Below are 21,858 nucleotides of genomic sequence, written 5' to 3'. Positions count from 1 at the left end.
CGTTCACATGGAGCATATATATGTATATACCGTACACGATAGACATCTACAAGATCCGGTATGCAGAGAATCCAGCCCTTACATGAGGCTGGAACATCCCCACAGGTGCAGCGCATCCAGTGTTGTGTACAACCTTGGCTGCTGAGGGCATCTGGCCACCGACGGCCTCCGATGCCCCAAATGCAAAGACAACCGCTCGGGGCGTCTCCTTTCATGTTTTATTCATGCTCTCATCGCGACATGACGAGCACTATGGGACCATCCCACGGGACAGAACAGCATTCCACAACTGCCATATAGAGATGGCAGTAAATGTTGTCAGGGGCCCTTGTTGGTCTTCGCGAAGGGTGGGGCCATCGCTCCAGGCCAAGGCCAAATTAAGGACCGCCATTCGCATCTATACGGTCTTTGCGAGCCTGTGCAGACCAGTGTACCGTTTGCCTGCATTGCGGAGTCGTTCTTTCGGTAAATTCTCCTGACTTTGGAAAATAATAGCTGATCCTGTGCGAGGAATCTTCCGACTTTACGCCGGGACCATATGAGGGCAAAACTGCAATCCACGGGGCGCGAAAATTCTGTACATTTCAAATGCGCCACATGCCTGGCATGGATGTCAGCGGCATCAGTGGCGCAAATCGTTAGAATCTCGATTACGAAAAAACAAAACTCAAAAGAAATCGTTCGCAACTAATGCAGGACAGAGCCCTCTGAACCGCAGGATAATGATAACTGTGTTCTGCGGCACCTGTATTCTGGCAGACATTTCGAAGAACTTTCGCAGATATTTTGAGTATATAGTAGTTCTGCACGTGCTGTCGCCAAGATGAAGAAACTCTCCGAAATGCGAAGTTGATCGCAAAGCTCTGCCAAATTGATGATGTCGCAGACGCTGGGGCCTATACCGAGCACCAAAAGTTTTTTTTTTTTTTTTTCTAATGACATATTTTCTCTGAGCCACGTCTCTTAGAGTTCGCGCAGCGTATACGCCACAGACGTTTAGTCGCATGTGTACGAAGCTTGAGATAGGTGTGTACAAGTTTCAGCACTCAAACGTTCCAGTAACTTACACACCCTGCCTCACAACCACCACAGTCATAGCCAAATCTATGGCGTGAATGTCCGTTGTTGACAAGCATCTGCCCATAGCGACACATGATGAGCTTACACCCGTACGGTATACAGTGCTACAGCAGTCACGTCACAGGTGCAAACACTCTCATGGTGGCTCCCGCAGCTTGTGGCCAGCTACCGATTCTAAGAAAAGGCAACGGAGCGGCTGCACATCGTCTCTAGCATCCAGGGAGTGTCTGGTGAACACCCACACACACACACGCTGTTATCTTTCATATACATCGAAGCTGGCCGATATGTTTCTAAACGGGAGGTGGACGCTGGAGGAAAGCCCAAATGTACAGGTCGCCATTTCCACGGGGGAGCGGACCTGAGGTGCGGCGGCTAATGATAGGCTCTGTTTTTGTGGATATGTACGTTGTTCAGCCCAACAGCCGCACTTACTGGTTCAACATTGCTGCTCAGAGTAAAGTGAAAAGGCAGACACACGCATCTTGACCTGATTTCTTTTCTTGTTTACTCTACAGTCACTATATAAGCTGTGTAGTTTACTCTGTGGGGCAACAACGTATTGCAAAGCGCGCTGCCGGAGAACTCGAACGATACAGTTATATAGGAAGTTCGTCAGTTCGAATCATCCAAGTTCGGAAATGCGCGAAGAAGGATCCGCGAGCATGAATTCAGAACTTTGGCCTTGCGATCGACAGCGATCCACTCAGTGCGGGTTTTCGTCACCTGAAACCTTATAATGCGACGAAACACATCTTGCGGAAGAATGAAATATAGACGTAAATTTTATTCCTGCGCTGCATTCTTCAAAGGTATAGGCACGAAGCAGGATAGCGATACGAAAAAATGTTCGCAATAGTACAGCTGTGCATTTCTCATGCCGCTAAACAAGTCGACAAAAAAAATTCAAATATGAATGATGGCAGTTGAAGAAGAGGCATCGGCAGTGGGGTTCGAACCCGCTCCCTCTGATTACCGGTCAGAGATTCTCGGAACTGCAAGAATGCTGGTTGGTATAGCGATTTCAGCTCACCAGATGGAACATACATGTTTTAGCGTTTAGCTGGCTGTAGCCACCATCAGCTCCACAGCAGACGTCACATCATCACGATAAGCGCCATCACTATACACACCGAATGGTAGGAGCGAAGGTTTCGTGTTGTTTTCGGAAGTACTTACCTTAAACGGTATCACGAAAAACAGTTCGGGCGATAGCTCAACGAGCTCCTCACGCGAGATGGATGATTCGCTTTCAAGTGACATTTTTCATTCATGCAGCGATATAGGCTCATTAACCGTGACTGCTTTCCCCTTGGAGCAGTGCATGTTCGACTTCTGTGCGTGCAGCTAAAGCGTAGTTTTTATCTGAAACGTGATGCTGTGTGTAAGCTGTCCCGTGATCGATGAAGAAAGGCCTCGGGCCAAATGTGGGACCTAACAGATTGATGACACCTTCCGTATGAATATTTAGAACCCTCATGAGAAGCCCAAGAACTGGTGCTTAAGACCCCCCACAGTTCGTGCTCGCATAAGCTCACACGTGCAAGGCGTTGGATGAAGCACTTGAGAGTGCAATGACAGCCTGCATCGATAACGTCCAAGTGCGAGCTGCCCGCTGCCAACGACACTAAATGCTCGATTGTTTTAAGAAAATTGGGCCCTCTAAGCGAAGCATGCACGCATGCTTGCTTCGTATGATTGACAGTTCGAGTGTGGGCTGTTCATTTCGTATTATTTTGACGGCTGCCACACACGAGGTAGTCAGCACCAGTTGCGTGATGGTATTTAAAACGCCGCATAAACTCCGCTCTTCTGAAGGATCGAGAAAGTAAGATGGCTAACGTGCTCTCTTTGATAAGTAGAGCCTCAGTCGATGCTCGACATGGTTGTGATGTAACGCTTTGCCATTAAGAAAGCCCATTCGACGGCAGGGACATGTTGGGAAAAGCAGGGCAGTTCAATGGCGGGATTAGTCACGCTGTTCACTTGTCCTGATATCGAGTCTCGTTTTCCTTTGTGCATTTTTGGCCTCCCCAATTGGCCCTCAGCCCCTCGTTGCTCATGAGTTCTGGCCAATGGGCGTCGAGCGTCTGCACTACAAAGGAGGGCTTTCAAATGGAGCAGTCATCGATCCAATATGGCGCCTCTTATCGATCCTTGTCGGCGTCCTCCGCGTCACTATGGCGGACGTCTTTCCCAGTCGCCTTCACAGAAGTGCGTCTGAATAGGCCCCGCACTAGCATAGTCCTCATTTATAACGTCGTTCAAGAAATCGAAAAATGAGAAGTTTTTAAAGCGAAGATGTTTCTAAATAACATTGAGTAAGGTGGACACGGAAAGGAGTCCAAATGATCACATAAGCCTCGTGTACCTTAATCTCTTTAAAGCATATATTGCTGCCATTTGAATTGTACTTAGTCGTTCGTATAACTTGGAAACGCGCCCAGGATAGAAACTTCCATGTAGCCATTGATTATGGCATCCATTAAGTGTTATAAAAGTAGCCATCCATTATTCGAATATCTCTATTTTATATTGATATGTGCTCCTTTGTGAACAAGATCCCCGTAGAAAGCCTTACTCACATGGAGAAGGTTCGCGTATGCATTATGAACTTGTGAGCACACGCTGTCGATAATGATTGACACTAATACCTTTCCGGTGAATTCAGGTATAGAGAAACTCTAATGTCCCGCGTAACGCGACTGTGGAGATATTTCTCCGACGCAGAGGCATTCCGGCCACACAATATACCGGAAAGTTAAGTCAGAAGCAGGGGCTCGTTTTGACTACTGTGTCGTGTAATGTTAAAAGCACGCGTGGCCTTTCTCAATTCCACTGTGTCAACATCGTCCGCAACTGGCCTGCCGACGGCTCCATTGTATGGGACTCCGACACATTCTCGTTCTGCGGGGAAAAAATCTCTCGCTGCCAGGGACAATGCTCGGACGATGATGCAGCGTCCTGAGGCTATGGTTCAGTGCACCGCATATTTTCCAGTTGTAAGCGAGAGGTCTGTCCCAGCCACTCCCACCCCCGCCCTTCTCACACCGGCGCTGTCGTGCTAACATAAGTCACACAATAAACACACGGGGACATCGCAACCAGCGCCACCGACAACGCTCAGGTAGAGCTCCATTTCCGGCGACTTCATGCTGAGGGATTCATTCCTTTGCCGGCGCCCACCACACCTCCTCCGGTGCGAGTAAATTGCTACCTCTGCACACGCGTCCTGGGACACCCCGAGCCTCCCATGTGGCTGCATTCATTGTTGTGAGCCGCTGCGAAGGCCGGACAAATCATTCATCAAAATCGGGGCGAGCACAGTTTCGGGAAACCGTTCGCCGCTGAGGGTGTGGGCGATCCCTTTGCTCATTTCGGCCGAAAGTTATGCGATCTTCGCTGGCTCCATCGACCTGCACAGAGCCGAGCTTTTGATTTATCGGCCCTGTCGTCGTAGGAAATCTCCGCCCACACAGTGTCGGTCAAAAGTGGTCAAAATAATAGAGAACAGTTAACGCAAGTGAACTTTATAACGAGGGGTCAGCATTGCGCTAACCGCACACAATGCGTGTATAGTAAGCGTTCGACTCTTCCAACAAAAGTATTATGCTCGACAAGCATAGCCGACAACCAACGACACCCAATAAATGTACGTTGACTTCAGAACTTCGATCCTCTTAGAACCTCGAGCACATTCCGTTAAAGTGATGTAAAGTGCAGGATACACAACTGACGCAATGCCGAGCTATAATGGTATGTGTTTGTCTCTTCCGCAGGTACATATCAAGTCCAGCTTTATCATGAATGGCGTGTGTGTCCGATACCGTGGCTGGATCGACTTGGATCGGCTTGACGGTGTTGGCTGCCTCGAGTACGACGAAGAGCGAGGACGCGTAAGTCATGCCACTTATAAGACATTTCAGAATTTTAGTGGATCGTACGCTATCGCTTTACGTACGCTATAGCTTCGCCACCGTTGCGTATGCACAGCGGTAGCGTTGGTAAGGACGCCTTGCGAGCGCGCTATTCTTCAGGAATCGTGCGCGTACGCTAAGCACTTGCGGGAGCAGTTCGCAGGATTTCGGCTCGTTCGAGATTAAACATAGCGGCGACGCAGGACCATCAGGTACGAAAATGGTCCAGGCGATGACAATTGCTTGAAGCACCAAATAATATCAAATACTACAAAAATAAATTCGTACAGCTCGTTGAATATTTCATATAATATGCACACATTATAATATGTATAAAGTTATTACATTTCGGCAGTCTATGTCGCGTGTCAGTGGACAAAATGCTTTACACTTTCTAAATTGCTCAATTGTCTCGCGACGTAAAGCCCTAATTATTAATTACTATTATTTCTAAATCAGTGCACGCTTGCAAGCATTGCGACTTGTCCCATCATCCAGGTAACAATACAAGAAAGAGAGATATAACGAAGAAAAAATATGTAGAAGGAGGGCCGCCAATAATGTTCCTGTAGAAAAGGCGAAAAGCAACGCGTGGTGAAAACCTCCGCAGATTTCGAGGAAGCAATTAATGCCCGGAAAACGGGAAGAAATAATACGATTACTGTCATTATCGTAAACCGGGAAACCGCAAAAGGGCTCAAATAGCAGCCATCACCGTCGTTCTATAAGAGTAATTTCGTCCACCTCAAAACACGATGGAGAGGCACACCAAAGCACAAAATAATAATTAAAAAAAAATATCCATCGTCAACTACCAGCTACCTGGCAGACCATCCTTTTCGATCACTACTTTTAAGGCCGCCGCAAAGATGCCCTGCTTAGCGCCTGTGCTCTAATGACGACGATCCACCTCGAGGAAAACCAAAATAATAACCTGCGTTATCCCACGAAATACCGAGTTGCTTCCATGCACCACGAAGCTCCCACAGCTCATGCTCAAGCCGGCTAATTGTTACCTGCGCAATATGACTAATCGGCTAATTGTTCGCTCGATTGACGAGGGGCGGCACGGCGATCGGCTGTACCGCCCTCCCCTAGGATAGCTCAACGTATACCCATAATCACACGGTGAAGCTCTGGACGTGCACTTTTTCATTTCGCTCTGGAATGTCCGTCAACGGCTCCGTTCCATCCGTATACCGCACCAACACCTGCACGTCCATATGGCCCAGGATTCACTTTTGTGGAAACGGCTTACCAGTGCGGTGCAGTCGCATGTGCACCAAAGATTATCAGCTGGCGACCGCAACGACGCAAATGACGCTAAAAGAAATAATAATAATAACAATAAAAAATAACGCCGTGTAGGATGTGCAACATGTCCACTTGCTATTGCTCCTCTTGCGTCTATAGACCACCCTCACGTGAAGTCTTTTCCAGGCTATAGCTATACATTTGCCCGGTAACATCTCGGAGTAAGCGCACCTCCTCGCCTTTTCCCATCTCGTATTTTTCCCATCGTCGCATAACTCCTTTTCAAGACCCGCATGGAGTGACAACGAAAACAAAAAGCAAATTGACGCATCGCATAAAGTATGATTCAAGTTGTGGTCGGCACATCTGTACACGACACGCTCCAACCACATTCAAGAGGATAGGCATCCACACAGCTCCATATCCATACCGGTTCTGCTAATTATGGTCTGAACGTATCTCTGTATCCGACATCGCCGTAGGTAGGCATTCGGAAAAATGGTGAGAGGGCTGTCAAGTATGCGCTGCAGCAAACCCTTACGCAGGTCCCCGTCTTAATTACAGGGTGCCGGACTCATCCTAGAGTGCAGCTGTGAAATAACAAAAATAAGCAAATGCGACACGGTTCCCAAGAGTTCTCAATCGTTCATGAATATACCTGGCAGGTTTTCAGCGGTACCTCCATTGTGTTCGCTTTTTTTTATGTAGAGCCTCCCGATATGAAATGCGAGCTCATGCACTTCGGGACCATAGGTATATAGCATGAAGAGCCTGACGAATTGAGGCTTCCGAATCCCGGTAAAAACTACGGAAAATGGGACCCAGACTTCGCTAAGCTGATTAGAACTGTTTTGTTCATCAAGAAGCGAATAAATAGTGACGGAAAAGTTTCAATGCTGTCCCTGTAGTAACCAACGCACCTGGTTCTTAACCTCGGTATTTCGTGCAATACAAATAGATGTGCCTCGCATGTTACTATATGGGCAAGGCTAGGATTAATTAGCCACAATATATAAAACATATCCGTGCGTAACAGTCTGGTTATTTTCATTCTAGCTGGAAGACGCTGTGCTTAGAGACCAGATCGAATGCTACAATCAGAGGCTTCGAGATTTCGAAGAGAAGCAACGCGCATTCCGGGCACGTCATGAGCGGCAGGCCGAAGCAGAGCTTGAGGTGAGTGTCTTTGTTGTACCACTCGTCTTGGGTGGGGGCACCTAACCTTAAGAATCTTTCAAGTGCGCCGCTATTGAAATGTCCCGAACCGCCTTCGGTCCACGTTGACCTATCGAGGTTCTATCGTGACCTAGGACCTATCGTGGTCCTATCGAGGTTCTTGAGGGATCGACCCACATGCTGAATGCTGCAGAGCGAAGGCCCTTGCTCGATGCATGGGGGCATGCGTAACTGCAGCAATCAAATCGAGCGATTCCCGGTTTCGGGATACACGGATCACAAATTACGAACAAGGGTGATGTCGTCAGCATATTGGTTCACGAGTGCGGATCGCGGCTCTCCAACCCTTCTTGCAAACAACAACAGCTTCCACCGCCGACAGAGGAACGCGTGCCATCCTTTTCCAATTTTCCCATCTGATTCAACGCACGGCGTGAATCGTGTGTCGATGAGAGCAAAAAATATGCTGCGTGGTTGGGGAAAAAAATGCGTGAAATGGCAACCCTTTGAGCGAGCCACGTGACCAGGGCACCCATCGCTGCATTTGCATCTGTCGTTCGACCACTCGGGCCGCACCTGATCGTCTCACCAACCCCTTGGGCTCCCCACGCAAAAGTGTTTTGTATGCGCTCGATTTTGGGTCGCTTTTTCCGAATCCAAAAAAGGGGAGGCTTCACGCGGCATCGCACTCTTTCATGGCAGCTGCCCGACGGATTCTCAGCTGTCTTGCGCCATATTCCGGAGCAAACATGCAAAAATCCCGGTCTCGTTGTTTCCGCACGAGCACGAATCCAAAGGGGATGACGTACGTCCCCTTTTGTTTGTCTAGCTCTTCTGGGCCTCCTTTTTTGTCGTTTTCTGCTCGGATCGTGTTCTACTGGGACATGTGCTGCTGTCAGTATATTACTCGCCCATATTGGAGGTATATTGAGGTGGAGCAACAAAAGAGGTGCACTGGGGCTACGATCAGAACGGATATAGGCACATAACTGGGATCATTAAGAAAATAGAGATACTCGAATGGAATATTTGCGTTATTTATTCACTTGACGCACCAGAAGCGGAATAAAGTACACGGAGCAAAATGCAAACCTCCTTCGAGGTCTTCATCGTGGTTCCGTCGGGGCTGGTTACCTCCTTAGTAGGTTGGGAGCTAACTGATGTCTTTATCCAGCGTAAAGGAAATACCATGAGTGAATCTAGGACAGTGGAGCACATTCAAAGACGTCTCTGACAATTTCCAGTAACGTCGGACCGTTCTTTTCCAGCATCAAAGTGAGCCATAAAATCTATAAATTTCTCGAGATTCTTTTCTTTCTTTTTCTGTCCTAATTTTATGAAAGAGGGTAAGAGATTGGAGCGAATAGCGGTGATGGAATAGCGTGGAGCCCTCAGCAGGAGACAACTTGGCCACAGCATTCTAAAAAGGGTTCCGTGCAGTTCCCAGCTGCAGCGTGTGATCCGTTTTCGGCAGAAGACACCCCCGCATGTTCGTGCGTTCTCATCTCCATATCTTCGATGGCTAATCCGAACCCTTTGACACGTAACGGCTGTGTCGCCAGATGCCTCGCAACAGGCGATCCGGATTAAAACTGCCGCGTAACATTCATCTCACATCGCGATAACAGAATAGAAGAGCCCTGGAAATTCGCCTGTTGTTAACGTGGACTAGTGTGATGTAAAGAGAAGGAAGACTGATGGGGGCCAGTCTAACATAACAAGTAGGAATAAGTCCCGGTGATCGAAACTTTGCCCTGCCGAGTAGAAGCACCGTGTTCGTACCATGCGAATTACGTTTTGCGAGATTACCGCGGAAGTGCTTCAATTTTTGGCAGATGGATTCTAGGCAAATATATGACCGCCTCGTTGAAAGGTTCCCTTTGTATCTCGACGACTCCCGATCCCTTCCGCACGAGCGGCTGAGGAATATGATTTTTAATCCGTAGCCCCTTTAACGTTAAAGCGTTCCCGATACGAACGTTCATTTTCGATTTTCAGGTAGTATATTCCGCAGCTTTTCCAAGTAGGTTAAGAGGACCCTTTTCCAAAGGTCTACTACTTGCTCGCGCATATCCCCCACGCCAAAGGACGGCGCATCCGGTAAAAGCACTTTTCTATTCAGGAAGCCCCTCTGCGAAGCTCCTCTAATAGATCGAACATATTGAACAATTATCGTGCGGAACACCTGCACAAGGTACCCGTCAAGTTGCCTTCCGTTCACTTCGAAAAGCTATGCGAGAAAACGTCTGACGCAAAACGAAATGACGGAAAGCGATAAAAATTACCATATTTCTTCTATGAACACGCTTACATGAAGTTGAGCGATGCACAATGTGCTTCTGCAGGCTAAACTGCACGTGTTGACAAATAAGTATACTACTTTTAATTGTTTTCATTCCTTGCTCTATTAGTGTATGGGCTTCAAATCCAAACAGCGGTTATATTTAGAAGCACATTCGTGTTTCTGCTCAAGTACAAATTTGCGCAACATATGCATTAATTGTAATATTGCGCTGTTACATGTTCGTATGCATAAGCCACATAAACACATATATAGGGAGCGTTGCTACGAGGACTATACAGGACCAGCTCGTGCGTCGATCCCCAGGGTTTCCTTATTGTGTGCCGTCACTTCCCACCTGGCGGCGTTAGATGCATATGTTGCCGGGCAAGTTGCACAAAAGTCGGATTAACGTATCTATCTGCGCGATAATCCGGCGTTTTTTGCGTATGAAGCCGATTTATTGCGCGCATCCGGAACCAAAATACGAGTGCAAGCAAGGTCTAATTTGTCTGTGGATGAATGCTGACGGGACTTCTCGCTAAAACATCGTGCTTCCGTGCCAGATATTGTGTTATTTGTGTGCCATACATCATAACCACTGCGACTAGAAGCGTATGCCGCTACAGCAGTGCTATATAGTCCATAAATCCATGGTTAGTCCATATAGGATATGGCCCATAGTCCATATAGTCCATGGAGCGGAATTACAGGACGTGAATTGTCCTGCGTTTCTTGCACAATGTAAGATAATAGTGTTTTGTGCACACCACTGAGTCAATTGCCGCCGTTGGTCAGACATAGTGGTGCACATGCAGTTTCCCACGGCACTTGCTCCTATAGGACCTGTACTATTCTCTGCCCGGTCCTGTGCCCGTGCATTATATTGGTGCTGCGTTATGTGCTGGACATAGCTGATATGGCCAACGTCCACTCATTTAGCCCGAACAGCGCCACCCACGCAACAATGCCGTCGGTCCGTCCTTTTTTCTCCATTCACGAAGCTTTTTCCTCCCCTTCTGCTCGGCATTTCACATCGTGTCCCACTCGTGCATTTCACACGAGCGTTGGCTCAAGGCCAGTTTCGATTCTATTGCAGGAAAAGCCCGAATGATAGTTGTTCTGAAGAGCGCGGCCGCCCGTTCGGACTCGCTTGGCGTCTGTGCGGCACGTGTGTGCTGACAAGAGATGCCAGGGCGGCTTCTCTTCGCTAATATAAACACGTAAACAAAAGTGGCAGCTTATTTGGTTCCCTTTCGAAACTCCTCAAATTTCGACCAGCACGCACATTTCAGAGCCCATTTTGAGAGTAGAGGACCGCTTTTTTTTCTTCTTCTTGTGTAAACAGTAAATACGCAGTGGATATGTATATCATCCGGGGTAATAGACTAGAATAACATATGTAGCACTTTTTGCTTCAGATTATTGTTGTGCGAATATCAATTAACTGTTCGCCACATTGTCAGGGACCCCTGTGGCCCTTCGTAGAGCAGCTGTGACAGCAATTTAGAAGGACAGCGTGCACAAGTGGGAACCAAGAGCCTTGTGGTGCTCTAATATGGGATGCAGTGAAACAAAATGGAAAAACAATACTTCAGGCCTCGTCAGATAACCTGGTCTCGTTGTAACTGTAGCAACAAGTCGATCGCACTCGCAGTAATACTGCCAGGGATGATACGAACATGAACTATATAATATGAAGAAGTGCGGATGTCGCTCACCGGTTATTCACGTTGGAACCGACTTGCCATTCCTAGCGAGCTGACGTATGGACGGCTGTGTAGAGGTAGACGGAATTGTTAGTGGGCACTCGCCGGGTCTTCACCCCGCTTCCCTTTATAATCATACCAGTGGCCGACAAAGCTCAGACACATATATTTTGTTACAGTGCACGCAAAAGGTGTTTGTAAAGAGTAGGGGGTCAAACACGGGGCTTCCCAGCACTGTAAGCCCGTTAGTTCCAGGCAGCGTCGAAGCGTTGCCTATAAGATTAACCCGGGAGGGTAGCCGTGCAACCGTCGCTGTCATTCGCCGTCACCGCCGCTTCCTATTGTGATCATTGGCCGCGTAATCCTGACATTCTCATTTTTTGTGTATAGCTGCTCCCATATGGCTGCCGCCAGCGACGCATGGGATCCTTTTTTTTCCCCGATGCCATTAGGCGTGAGCTACGATAAACATTTGAAATGTCATGCTATAGAAATAGCGCTGACTAAGTGAGAACCACTTACGCTCACTCATTCCGTTGCTAATTAGTACTCCAGATTAATGCTCACGGCTTTTTCTCTCTTCCTTCCAGGCACGAAGAAAGCACCAGGAACTGAGTCCGGACCGCGCTGGATCCGCCAGCAATTGAGCACGAGCCATCGCCGCAGCCCGCCTATCTTTCAGCATCGGTGACCGTGTGCCGCTACCACGTGGGGGCTGCCATTTTCTGGCTGGAGACAGAAGTACGACAGCAAACCTACTGTCTCGATCACTGCGCAATGGGTTCCTCGTCGCTGACGCATGAACTCACTGCTCACCAACTTCTGCTGCTCATGTTGAGGACGGCGTCCGAACCCACTTCGTCCTTTGATACTGCTGCTGTCGAATCGGACGTTTTTGTGATAATTATCCAGATTCTAAAGTCATTCACCATCTTCCCTTACATTCTATCACTCTGGAACGCGTGGTAATGATCACCGTGCATCCCTGCCTTTCCTATGTACGGCAACGGACCTATAGTTTGCCGATCTTGTTTCACCTTGGAACGGATGTGGGCATTTTGTATGTGCTATGCGTGCATGTTACAAACCCATGTATCATTTTAACCGTTAGCATTTTTGGCATTAAGCTCACATATAACCAGAGAACTTTGTTTACGCGTGCTGAAAAGAAAAAGAAAAGATAGAAAGGAAAAAGTCACGGGAGAAATCATTACCATTTGACATTACCATGGCTTGCAGGTTCTACCATTTTCAAGAAAGGTTGTACATGCTGACGGCTACTTTGCATATGTGAAGAGTTTGAAAACGGCAGTGATGTGATAGGGCAGTGCAGAAAATGTGCTGGCGTGTATGTACCATACTGTATTTATGTAGTGGCAGTTCTTCTCGTTTAAAAATGCCGTCCTTCTGTTCTGAACTTTTCTAGAACAAAAAGGTTCTCTGAACTTTTCAGTTGCACGAGTGCATCTGTCATGTTAGCGATCGGGAGCAAGTGTGTAAAACCTAATCACTCACCATGGATCAATACGGCCTGTTTGCACAGAATTAATTCGGTGCGTGGGGGCGCCTCCCACTACTGCTTTATATTGACCCTCAGGACTTGGTGATCGCATTATTGGGTTGAATTTTCTCTCGGTTTACTTCTTTACCTTATTCACCTTGGAAGTGTTCAGTAAGAAACATAATCACGCGGGTGTTACCCTTATTTATTATTTCTGTCATTTTCTGCATCAAACTGATATTTACCTGTAGGTTCAAGGAAAGCCCGCATTCGTGCGCTCCGTTAAGGAAGAATTTCAGTGGTGTCAGGGATTTATCAGACGGTGCAACCCTGTACCTATATGCTGCTGTCGTCATTACAAATGTGCTCATCCAAGTCTCATGTAGATATTGTTAATATAGCTTACGGCTTACGTCGAGCAAACGAGAGGTTGGACCTTTGGTTAATCCTGCCTTACATTTGTTTCCCGCTTCCATATGTTACTTCTTGCTGCATACGTTCCGCATGAAAGCGGGTGGATGTGCTTCATACGTATTTCAATGCAGGTTTATTTCTTATAGCCAGAGAATATTATAACTGCTTGCGGTTTTTGCTTTTTGAAAGGATGTTGGATTTTGTCTGTACAGTGCAAAAGCGAGAAGCAATGAAGAACACAGTCTAGTCTGGGTACTACGTGTATTTCCTGATTGTACACGAGACGTATTGTATAAAGGTATTTCAAAACGTCGTTGACTCTTGTGTTTTTGGTGAGTTCGTGGGCGCATAAGAACGCAGTAAAATACGCATACGGTATGAAGAAGAAACAAACAATATGACGACTCAAGAAAAATGGTACGGCGTCTGTTCGTTGAAGGCGGTAGCATATACGAAAGTGCAAGATGACAGTGGGATGACTAAAAGACCCAGCCTGAATATGAATTTTGATCACACACGGCGGAGAAAAGCACAAGAAAACTTCGTATATATTTGTATCTCTTGGAACCAGTAGTAAGTAGATACATTTCTGTACACAGTATCGAACGCTGAACAGTGCTGTGGTTAGCAAACTTTTTCTTCGAAGCTGGTTCGAAAACCTTCGCGGATTATTAACGTGGCCACTAAAAAACACCCAGTTTCTGTGATAAAAAAATAATTTAAAATCAGCGTTGTGCGAGTAGCAGTTCCATCCGTACTTGCTAGTTCAGGAGGTGATGTTTTCATCCCAAGATGGTGTTTCTGTATAGGAAGCAACCAAAGTGCAAGTTTCTGCAAGGAACAGAGTGTACTTTTGCTCTTGGTAGCCAAGGCATTGACCAGGAAGAAAATAATGGCTTCATCGCTACCGTATAGCGACGTCTGCGCACATGCCATAGTTCCCCTCACGTTAGCGTGCAAGTGCAATGTCATGGCTCGCGCGAAGGTGGGGATGATGATAATAAGAAAGATGAGGGTGGAGGGGTTGTAGAGAAGATGATTTTTGGGGCCATTCGGTAGTTCATAAATATTTCAGACTCATATTTTCCTCGCGGAGCTCTTGATTTCTAAATGCGCCCCTTCGTAAACCCGCTGTATTTGGCATATTATTTTCGCACTTTTCTCTGGCGTGCAACAGAATGCTTACATGCTAGCGCTAACCGCTAATATGAAAGGGTGGCAACCACTCTACATTCTCCTGTCGTCAGTGCTGCAATCGGGAATTTTGAAGCTTCTTCATTCCACTCTGTACCGTCGTGTGATTTGTAGAATGAGCTTAAATTGTGCCATGTGCCGCTTTCTCTTGATCCGGTGCACTACCCTGCTTATGGAGTATGATATGGAGTCCCTCCGGAATGGCACCTTGTTGCAGTGGGTTCCTAGTCAATTCAAGGAAATGACACAGCTGACGCTGCAGCGTGTCGGGCACACCAGCTTGCGTCCACACGGAAGGTGTTCTTTTCGCGATCGGATGCGAAATGCATGCTACGTTCCCTTCGACAGCCTTCTGGCAGTGCACGGTCCTTTCGCCTGTTTACCATCGACCCTGAGTTAAGTTTCCGCGCCCCTCAGTCTCTTCCGCTTTCCATGGAGTGCATTATTATCCACCGGCCCAGCCTGAATGTTCCCTACACTGCTCGGCTGCTTCACAAGATAGGGAATGCGGACTCGCCCAACTGCTCTGACTGTGGTGTCCTCGAAGAGTCAGAGCATATACTGGTGTGGTGCACGCGATACTCTGATGCCTGGTCTAAACTTCAGCGCTCGCTCGCGGCCCTAGACAGTCGCCCTCTTGGGTTATGTACGGTTCTGGGTCCCGGGCCCGACCCCCGCATGAAAGTCAGTTTGCGCTGCGTGCCTTGGTCTCGCTCCTGTGTGAAATTGGTGCCGACGATAAGTTGTGGCTTTTGGACCTCTGTTTGCGTTTCTTTCCTTTTCTTTTTTGACTGTTGTGACTTTGTGTGACTCTTCGTATCTGAGTGTTTGCACTCCAAGTGTCTATATACGTTCATACGTTCAGAGTTCCTTACGTGGTATCCGTTTCCACGTTGATGGTGCCAATTTTCTCAATTTTTTTCTCTTTCACTCCCTCCCTCCCTCCCTCCCTCCCTTGCCCTTTTTTTCTATTTCGAGTGCGCCGCCATCTTCTCCAAGGACTCCACACGAAAGGTACTTCCAAATTCATGGAAGGCGACATAACCCAGGGAGTTGATCCAAGAACATATAACGCATGTCGAACATAAAAGCAATACGCAAGCGAGTTGGTGTATGCGGGCAGCGTGAAGGGGAATCGAGCAGGGGACGGAACACGGATCTTGTGTAGTCCGTGTTGTGTCCAAATTACTAACCAGAAGAGGACCGTTAAGCTGTTGTTCCCAAAGACAAGTAGATGGAAACCGATATCAATGAGGATAACGGCGTCGCAAGGGTTGCTCGCTATTTCCGGTAGGGGGCAGGCCAGGGTCGGAAGGGACGTCAGCGTCGCGGTGTTTGCGTCCGGGATTGCAATAGTAAAGTCGAACTCTTGAAGACGGAGACCCAGCGCCCTCAGGGGGCGGAAATGTTGTTAATCTCTATCAAGCAGCATAAGGTATCGTGAGTAGGAGTACAACGAAATACGTGCATAAATGTGGGACGAAATTTCTTTTACAGACCACGTGAGGGCGGTGCACTCAAACTCGGTAGCCGAATAGTTAGGCTCCGGTTCCAGTAGCGACTGGAGACTGGTAAAGACAACAGTTGTTTACGTTAGGTGTTTTAGATAGCCGCTCTGATAGAACTGTGGAACGTAGTCCGTTAGGGCGAGATGTTTGATCATAAAACAGGCGCTGATATAGGAGCAATGAAGTGCGGTAAAGACGATAAACGGTATTCGACAAACGGATACGACCAACTTAATAAGCTACACCACTGGTGAGGAAGGGTATTGATGACGGCCGAATGATGCGCTTTGGTAAAGTTACGTGCACTTTTTTCTCAATGACAGATCGCTCCGATGCCGAAAGTAAAAATGGCAGTTGGCGCTAACAGAACTGTGTCTCTCCGTCTAGATGCTTCGCGCGGTGTCGGGCAACCGCCGGTGGGGAACCTATATGTCGAACAGCGAAGTAGAGGGTCCCATCGCAATTATCCGGACACCTTTCTCACAACATACTACATAGCCTTTATTTTCAAGATAGCTAGTACTGTCTGCTGTTCGGCTTTGGTGGCGGCACCCAGTCTTCGTGGAATTCTCACCAGTAACTTGCTGTAAAGTTCCGGTTGTACCTTGCTTGTACCGGCTGCTAGAACAGCCTTGTTTCGGGTGTTTTATTTTTTTTTTTTTTTTTTTTTTCACGTGCTTGATGGCCTAGTTCATCCCAGAGGGTACTCGATTGGATTGAGGTGAGTACTTTGAGTCGGACAGTGAAGGTGCCGTATGCTCACCTCACCAAACTACTCCTCCGTCACATGAGACTTCTGGCATGGATCGTCGACCTACTGACACACATATGAGGCCTCTCTGAAGTACTGCCACAGCATTGGCAATGCCCGGTTGTCCAGAAATTGAAGACCTTCAGCACCTTCACACGCAACTCTGGTTCCAGCAGCGACTGAAGACCGGTAAAGGTAAAAGGTAAAGACCATTAGGTACGTGTATTAGATAGCCGCTCTGACAGAACTGTGGAACGCGCGCGCGCGTTACACACCGTGTACACACACACACACACACGCACACCCGCACGCGCACGCACACACACGCACGCACGCACACACGCACGCACACACACACGCGCACACACACACACAACAGGGTCTGCGTCAACCATTGCGCCAAATGATAGTTATGGCTTCTGATTTCAGGAGAGTGCCGGTCATACGCCATAAGTGTCACAAAAATGCGTATACCTCCCGTTTTCAACAAATCGGGGGAGAGAACGATGTTATTCGGAATTATGGTTGGCTAGGAACGTGTTCTGCAGTGAAGGTCTGTTTTTAGAGTGCAGGGCGCAGAGTACGGGTTGTCTTTTCTGATCTGACGAGTTCCTCAGCACCTTCTCCATACTCAGTGGTCGACGGCCCAGCCTAGCCAGGGCTTCAGAGACTGACGGCTACACGTGAAGTGTCTGCAGTGCACCAGCAGGTGCTTCGCGCCCTCCGGTGTTCTACAAGTTAGACAATTCCGTGTTCCAGTGACTCCGCGATCTTGAACAGGGATGCTGCTACTAACAGAACATTGAGCCTCAGAAGATGAGTTGCGGACTCTTGGACCGTGGCACCTTACAGGGTAGACAAGTGCAGTTGGGGTAGATTCTTGCAAAGAACGAGTATTGCATGTCTCAGCCACACACATGGTCTGAGCAAGCCGGTCTCGAACTGAACTTACCAAGTAGATTTTACGAAAAGGCCTTTTCTGGTGCGCGTCTCGGGCTGCCTGAACCGCCTATTCGTTTCCACGGATGTCACATTTCAGACGGGCACAGGCCTTAGCATAATAAGACCGTAAAGAAAAACAGATTCTGATCACCGCACTTACCCCTCCCCCCTTTTTTCTTCTTCTTCTCCTTGTTCTATCACATCACATCACAAGGGTTTACCTTTCGTCAACTTCTTTACTTAATAGAATGAGCATTGCACATTCCATCGGTAAATCGTGAAATTTGTTCAGTCTGCAATATATTGAAAAGGTTACTTCGTCCTTAGAGGCATTGATGACGGTCCCCGTGAGTGAATCCAGCCCCAGTGATGGGGATCACAATAGTCCGCTTCAGCTCTTTGTGTGGAGGGGCCTCCTGCGGCTTAATTCCAGGCTTCTTCCTATTGTGCTCTTGGGCTCGCAGCTGGGACATGCACCCGCCCCCTGTCGCCCGCTGAGGTGACAGATTCCCCCAATGCTCCTTTCTGCACCTCACAATCACTATTCACTACCTGAGATTAATGACATAATCAGCTGAGAGTAATGGACTTCCAGAAGAACAGGCAGTTTCTTTGGCTCTGACCACCTTTCCAACCCCTCGGATGACACCTTTGTGGTGTCACTATTCCCACTACGGGATGACCCCAAAATTTATGGCTCCGTTGGATACCACTGGACGAGGAAAATAGAGGAAGTACGCAAAGTTCGAATCCAATCGGCTTTTGGGTCAAAGCAGGTTTCCCCAACGGCTGGCTTCCGATCTGCTTCTCATCTGGAAATCCGTTCTGCCAAGCTTCTCACACTCGAAATTTCCCACTCTGGCATTCCGCACCGCTGCTGAAAAACGCCATGGCCGACTGCGAGTCGAATTTCCACAGTGGGGGTGGACGACCTGCCGTCAGTATAGTTTTCACCAATCCTACAGTCTTTCTATGCGTACTGTAAATGGCAACGTATTGATAGCCAAGCACGACACACTACAGCATGGGTTCTCATACGACACGACTTATTATGATGTCGTTCCGTTATTGGACTTCATGAAGTACACATTACACGGAGCGAACGCACCGCTCAAGCTGACGTTCTCGTCGATCGTTTGCAATGCTGCACCATTGAATTAGTGCTTTTTTTTAATTCAAAGGGTTAGGAGCATCTAGGTTTAATGACGAGCCTTCGTGCCTTCACGAGCCTTCAGAATCTACACTTCCTCAGGTGACGTGCAGATTCTGCACCAAAGCTCGCCATTAAACCTAGATGCTCCTAACCGTTGGAATTTTATTCTGACTACCTCCTTCGTGGACTTGACGGCGTTTTTGAATTTTGTCTATATTCACTTTTTTTTCTTTTTTACATGCAGAACCAGGGTGTCGAACCGAACCCGAACCGAAAACCGTACCCGAACCGTTATTTTTGCCGGAACCGAACCCGAACCGAAATTTTCATGATACTGTTGAACCCGAACCGGAACAGAACCATAAAAAATAATAGCGGTAACCGGTTCGCAACAAAACGGTTCGGACATAAAAGAAGTCAGCATAAGAGTTCCTCTCTATCCCCGAACGAAGACACATTCGTATCATCATCACGCGCCTATATCATGGATTTCAGAAATTTTCACCTAGCAGTGAGATGACGACGTATAGTAAGTATACTTTCAGCGTCTTTTTAACATGTTGAAGCGCAGTTGTCCTCGTGAGCGCCGCGGCTAGCGCCCCACGCACGCGGTGCGGCATCTACTCTTCAGAGACGAGCTGCCACGCGGACGAAGGAAACAGGAATGGAGTACGCCAGTTATGTAGCTCTACAGGACGAATATGCGCTCAAATAAGCGCCCAAGATTTCCCTTTACACGTGAGCAGTACAAATTAAACAAGTCAGAAACATGAGAAGTGGAGAAGGAGCGTACGCAGAACGGTGCCTGTTTGATTGGTCGTGGCTTGAAAAGTAAATGTAGTTCTGCTTATTGGTAGTGCAGTTGTGTCGTGACATATTGCCTTTGTGTTGTGGATTAACTAGTACACTGCTGTGAGCTCGGACAGAGTAAGGCTGGCAGGCTTATTTTCGACATGCTTCAGTACGGTTTCAGATCGATTCACGTTGCGAAGGCAGTGTGCCGGCTAGTACTGTCGTCTATATTACGCTGTCCATCTTATTAGGCTTCCTTTAAGTGTATCTTGCTGGCACTGTGCGTGTGAAAAAAGAGATTTTGGGAACAGAAAGTAGCAGGACTACACCGCTTCAACAGCGTGGACTCTATTTGCAATAAGTGTTCATCCATTCCTCATTTCTCTCGCTAAAGGGCTACCTCACCGCTAGAGACGTCAATGCAGACAACAGCAGTAAGCTATTAGCCACGCATTTCCTGATAAAAGCAGTTTTATGAAACATATAAAACGGAAGCGTTGAACCGGTTCGCGAACCGGTTCGGGGCTGCGAACCGGTTCGCGAACCGGTTCGATTCTTGGTGTGGCCGAACCGGAACCGAACCGGAACGAAATCAAAACAACGCGAACCCGAACCCAAACCGAACCCATATTTTTTGCGGTTCGACACCCTGTGCAGAACTGCTGCGTCCCAGAGGATATGCGTCCCACAAGGATTTACCTTTTTCAGCTTCTACTGTGATGCTTCTCATTCTGAATACGAGTGGTCCCGCAAGTCGCCATCTTCAGAGTTGCAAAATTGGCACAACCGAACGCTAATCTAACATTCTTGCATGACTGGCTATTTCCCCCGCTGGATGCAAAGCTTTGGGCTCGGACGCAGAGGTCTTGTGGCGCTCGCCAAACCCCACGTTTGAAGGCGCACTGAGGTGACCTCCCTCCTTTTTTTATCTTTTTGACTGCAACGTATTTTGTAATGAATAAAATGAGCTCCTGAGAAACAACGACGGCCGCAGGTGACTTGCAGCGCGAGGCCTCTGTTCCGCACACCCGGTGATTTTTGGAAGTTTCAAAAATCCTCCACTCTTGGAAAGATCGGAGAATGAGGGAACGTCGTGACGTAGCCTAGCCCTTGGCATGTGACTCGTGACGTGTACCGGCGCAGGCCTGTAGCTCTCGGCCAGGACCAGGAGGCGCTGCAGTCGGTGGGAGTCAGCGCCGCGTGCGGGAGAAATTGAAACAACTGGTTCCTTTACAACGTCCAATACAGTAGAGTTGAAAGAAGTATAAGGCAAGTCAGCTGATGTGACGCGGACTGAAGGTTCATACCTTGAGTTTGAGGAAGACTGAAAGGACGACACGGCTCTGTGTCCCCCTTTCGGTCCTCGTCAAACTCAAGGTATGAATCGTCAGTCCGATACGGCCAGATACAGCGTGTCGCAGTGTGGAAATGTATCGCGTTTTCTCCGGCTGTGAGAAGTTCGAGTCCCTAAACGACTTCTTGGGAAATCAAATACTACGAAGGGCCAATTAATGTTTGAAATTATTTGACGTGGAAGAAGTATCAGACGGGAATGAAATTTCCATCTAGGCAAGGTGTGTGTCTCAAGTTTAGTAAATACATGGTTACAAAAATTTTGAGGGCACTTTTAACGAAAATCAAAGTACAACAAGCGCAGACCGCAAAAGACCGCAATAAAAGCCATACACACCAAATCTTGGAACCATGACTACTGGATGTAGCCAGATCACATTGACGATCACTGCACCTGTACATGTTGTTAGGGGCGCTCGTCATGGGGGGGGGGGGGCAGTCACGGGCGCGGTCACGAGGGGAGGGCAATGGGGGCCGTTGCCCCCCCCCCCGGCTTCCAGAAACGTAGGGTTTCTGAACCAAGACAACGTAGTTGCGGGCGCAGTTAACGCACCACCACCCGAAACATTCTGCCCTGGCCCCCCTTCCTGGAAAAAAATCCTGGCGGCGCCCACGCATGTTGTTCACTTCTTACTTATCATCGGGGCTTGAACTGACAAGTGCTCCATACACACTCATGATCTGTGACATGTTCGGTATAAATGTCTGTGGTATTTTGTTGTTTAAAATGTTGGTGAACGCGCTCTTGTGCTGTTTTGTACGTTCTTTCTATCCCCGACTCAAACAGTTGGGCTCCACATGAAATGGGTGGCATCACAATAAATGCAGCAGCA

General features: G+C 47.9%; 1 protein-coding gene and 1 long non-coding RNA gene across 2 annotated transcripts in view; one reads left to right on the top strand and one right to left on the bottom strand.

Annotated features, from left to right (window-relative positions):
- The window catches only part of LOC135378092 (protein big brother-like), a 29,288-nt gene extending 15,644 nt beyond the window's left edge, over positions 1-13,644 (top strand). Inside the window, exons 4-6 of the mRNA XM_064610959.1 lie at positions 4,860-4,976; positions 7,308-7,427; positions 12,008-13,644. Of these exons, the coding sequence (XP_064467029.1) occupies positions 4,860-4,976; positions 7,308-7,427; positions 12,008-12,064 (294 nt within the window). The 3' untranslated portion in view covers positions 12,065-13,644. The remainder of the gene's footprint in view (positions 1-4,859; positions 4,977-7,307; positions 7,428-12,007) is intronic.
- Positions 13,645-16,522: 2,878 nt separating this feature from the next.
- LOC135398517 (uncharacterized) lies at positions 16,523-17,881 on the bottom strand. Its single transcript, XR_010424107.1, has 2 exons — positions 17,738-17,881; positions 16,523-16,964 (listed from the first exon to the last, which is right to left on the bottom strand). It is a non-coding gene; the product is annotated as an uncharacterized LOC135398517 (long non-coding RNA).
- Positions 17,882-21,858: the final 3,977 nt, after the last annotated feature.

Source organism: Ornithodoros turicata, chromosome 1, assembly GCF_037126465.1.
Source record: "Ornithodoros turicata isolate Travis chromosome 1, ASM3712646v1, whole genome shotgun sequence".
In the NCBI taxonomy this organism is placed as follows: domain Eukaryota; kingdom Metazoa; phylum Arthropoda; class Arachnida; order Ixodida; family Argasidae; genus Ornithodoros; species Ornithodoros turicata.
This window is presented reverse-complemented; position numbering and strand designations above follow the sequence as displayed.